Source organism: Amyelois transitella, chromosome 8 (genome assembly GCF_032362555.1).
Source record: "Amyelois transitella isolate CPQ chromosome 8, ilAmyTran1.1, whole genome shotgun sequence".
NCBI lineage: Eukaryota > Metazoa > Arthropoda > Insecta > Lepidoptera > Pyralidae > Amyelois > Amyelois transitella.
In genome coordinates this window covers 7069687-7072819 of record NC_083511.1, presented here as the reverse complement: position 1 = coordinate 7072819, position 3133 = coordinate 7069687, and the positions used below count along the sequence as shown (strand labels likewise).

The 3133-nt window shown below is 56.4% G+C and overlaps 1 protein-coding gene across 1 annotated transcript; it reads right to left on the bottom strand.

Annotated features, from left to right (window-relative positions):
* Nucleotides 1-720: 720 nt before the first annotated feature.
* Nucleotides 721-2895, bottom strand: LOC106135026 (uncharacterized). Its single transcript, XM_013335194.2, has one exon. It carries the CDS (start codon nt 2893-2895, stop codon nt 721-723), a length of 2175 nt encoding a protein of 724 aa, XP_013190648.2.
* Between the last annotated feature and the right edge of the window lie 238 nt (nt 2896-3133).

Sequence of the window (3133 nt, the reverse complement as noted above, 5' to 3'; positions counted from 1 at the left end):
GTACAGAAATTCTACTTGTGGATTGATTTAGCACTTATACAAAAGAAAGAAAATAGATAAAGAAAAAGCGTTATGACAAGTTTATAAAATAGGAGAAAAGTGATGAGTAACTTGATACAAATTGAGCTTTTCTAAACGTAGCTGTATCTTGTAGCCGAATGACTATCAGCCATAACTTAAAATGTCACATGCCATTGGAATCACTCTATACGTAATTCTTCAAATTTGTTTATAATAGCAAACGTTCATGCAATTTTGCAAGCGAACAGGAACCGGCATTGCTGGGGTCCTGGCAAGGTCGCTTTTTGATGTTAGGTCTGTCCAGGTTCAGAGTACAAATATAGACGATTGTCCATTTTTTTTTTTTCGCAACGATCCGCCCCACCTCTAGGAGGAGACGCTCGAATTCCCGACGCGGTCTAGATGGGGCGAAGTACACGGCGACAAGAACCATGTCGCCCCATCTAGCCGCAACGTAGCCCCGGCCTGCACTCTGCTTGACCAGATGAGGCCGGTCTCCCAACCGGGGTATGGTCACCGCGACCTCTCCCTCCGTGTCCCTTACCCACGTAGGGAGTGGGGGAACAAAGTACGGCTCAGACACAATGGCAGCACTAATGCCCCACTCCGCCAGGTGTTGTAGCAAGAGATCTTGCGCGCGGGCGGAGTGGTTGATGTTGCACTGCAGCAGCTCAAGTGCTTGGTGCTGACGTCTGGGCATTAGTGCTCCATTGTGTTGCCTACTCTTTTTAGCCCGGTGGGCTCCAGTCGTCCCCTGGTGCGCGGGGGGTTACACGCCTTCCCTCCCATTGTGTGCTTCGCCGGGAGTTTGGCATGATGGCACACCGCGCACCAGGGCTCCTTCTCAACACATTGCTGTGTGAGGTGCCCCGTTTTCCCGCATTTGTGGCAAAGTTCCGACCTGTCCACCGGTGATGGGCACAGCGCCCTCGTATGGCCCAAACCCATGCACCTGAAACAGCGCATGGGCAGGGGTTCCAGGCCAGTGATTTTGGCAGACGACCAACCGATCAATATACGGCCGTCTGCCACGAGGGCGTTGGCCACGGCTACTGGGCAGGTCACGATGACAGCCCCGGTAAAGTCCCGTGTCATTCGGATCTGCCCCACCTTTACATGTTCCGGTGGACATTTGCCAGCCAGGGACACCTCATTCCGCAAGGTCTCCGGGGTGATTGATTCATCAAACCCGGAGATTTTAATTTGGGCCGTTTTGTACGGCCTCGTGACCTCGGCCACATCCCCCACCAGTTCCCGGATTTTGTCAGCAAGGTTGTCAGCGACAACGCTGCTGTCGTTTCCGGGAATCTCGATGATTCTGGCGCCCGTCGCCGTACTCCTCACCGCCACGTGATCCACACCCACGGTCGCCAGTTTTATAGTGGTGACCCTTCCCATCACCGTTTTGTAGTCGACTGTGGCACCCGACTTGAGAGTCACCACCACAGCCGTCGATTTGGGAAGGGCATACTGCCGCTTGACCGGTGCGGGGGCCGTAGGGCGAGGAGCCGCACTATCCACCTCAGGAGGGGAGGATTTTTTCCCCTTCCCCTTATTTTTCCCTTTTTTCACTACCTCCGTCCAAGAGGAGGAGGGGGAGGGTTCCTCCTGGGGTGGGGCGCCAGAAGCATCCTGTGAGGGAGCTTGCTGGGCCTTTGCCGTTGTGGCTTTAGGCGCTTTGGGCGCCGGGCCAGGTCTTGCCGGGGGCATCAGAGTGGAACCTGCAACTGCCCCCACATTTCCGGGTTGTATGGCTGCCTTAACTTTTTTGGCATCATGGGCCTTTCCAGCCTCCTTATTGCGACGGTCAGCCGCAAGTGGTGGACGCAGCACCTCCTGAGGGGCAACAATAGCCCTCTTTTCTAGCTCCTTTATGCGGTCATTCATCATTCCCCCCAGAGAGAGGAAAAGGTCCCTGGTGAGGGACTCTCCCAACGACCGCATGGAGCGGTCAACTTGGGCCATAATATCGGCCGTCGAGTCTAGGGTCTCCGCATTGGGGGCCTTCCTCTCCGAGAATGCGGTACGGAGGGCTTTGGTCTCCTGCCTGAGCAGCGCCAACTCCTCCCGCATTCTCTTGTTGTCGGCCGCCATTTTGCGGATGACCTCTGCCTCTTCGCTTCGGTCCGAGATTTTATCCGCCGCTGCGAGGATCTCGGCACAGGCGGCCTTCATTTTCGCCCAAGTTGTCCCCTTGAGGTTGCCCGAATTCTTGGCCTCCTCAAGTACGGTTCGAGCCGCCTTGCGCACCACCTCCAGTTGACCGTCCACTATTGAGGCCTCACTGGTGTTCTCTTGGGGATCTTTTAAATAACCCGCCGCTCTGTCCGCCTCATCTTCGAATTCGGCGAATTCCGACGCCATTTGAGATAGCCTGGCCTTAGCCTGGCTCAGCCCCGCACTAGTCGCCTTTGCAGGCGCACGCCCCCCCTTGGGCTCGCCAAGTTTTGCACCCTTTTCAGGGAGCGTGTCCTCCTCAATGTATTCGGCCCTCCTCTTTGGTGGCGAAGTTTGTGTTCGCCGACCAGCGTGACGGCCCCTCGTGGCTGTATTGATTTTGGGGCCTCGCGATCTTAGTGTAGGCCCCTCCAGTGCCTTCCGTTTGCGGGGAACACTGCCCCTGCCGTTCTTGAATTCTTCCGTCGCTGTGGCTTCCGGAAGGCTGTCGTATTCCTCGTCGGATGTCGGCGCGAGGATTAGCGACCCTCGGCTCGTCGACCGTGTCGACAATTGGGAGGGACTTGCGTCCCTCTGGCGGTAAGTGCCCCCCCCAGATACGGTGGGGCAGCCCACGCCCGAAGGCGTGGGGAGGGATTCTCCGACTCCTTGGGAGTCGGTACCCTCCTGGGGTATGATTGTTTTCTTAGACGCCATTCATGAAATTCCTTTTTTAACAGGGTGAGGTCCCTGATCTCCTCCACCTCTTCAGTGGGCGCTTGGGACGGGACTCCCCCCCCCGCCATTCATCCCATCGGCACGCCCGACCTTGGGATTAGGGTTATTTTTTATTGAGGTTTTCTTCCTCGCGACAAACGTCCTCGGCCCCATCAATTTGGGGTAACGAGTTGCCCGGCGCCGAGCCGAAACCTGACGCCGCGCGAGCCACATCCAC

Excerpts from the sequence above, each read along its gene's own strand:
- LOC106135026 (XM_013335194.2), bottom strand. The coding sequence starts at position 2,895 with ATGGCGTCTAAGAAAACAATCATACCCCAGGAGGGTACCGACTCCCAA.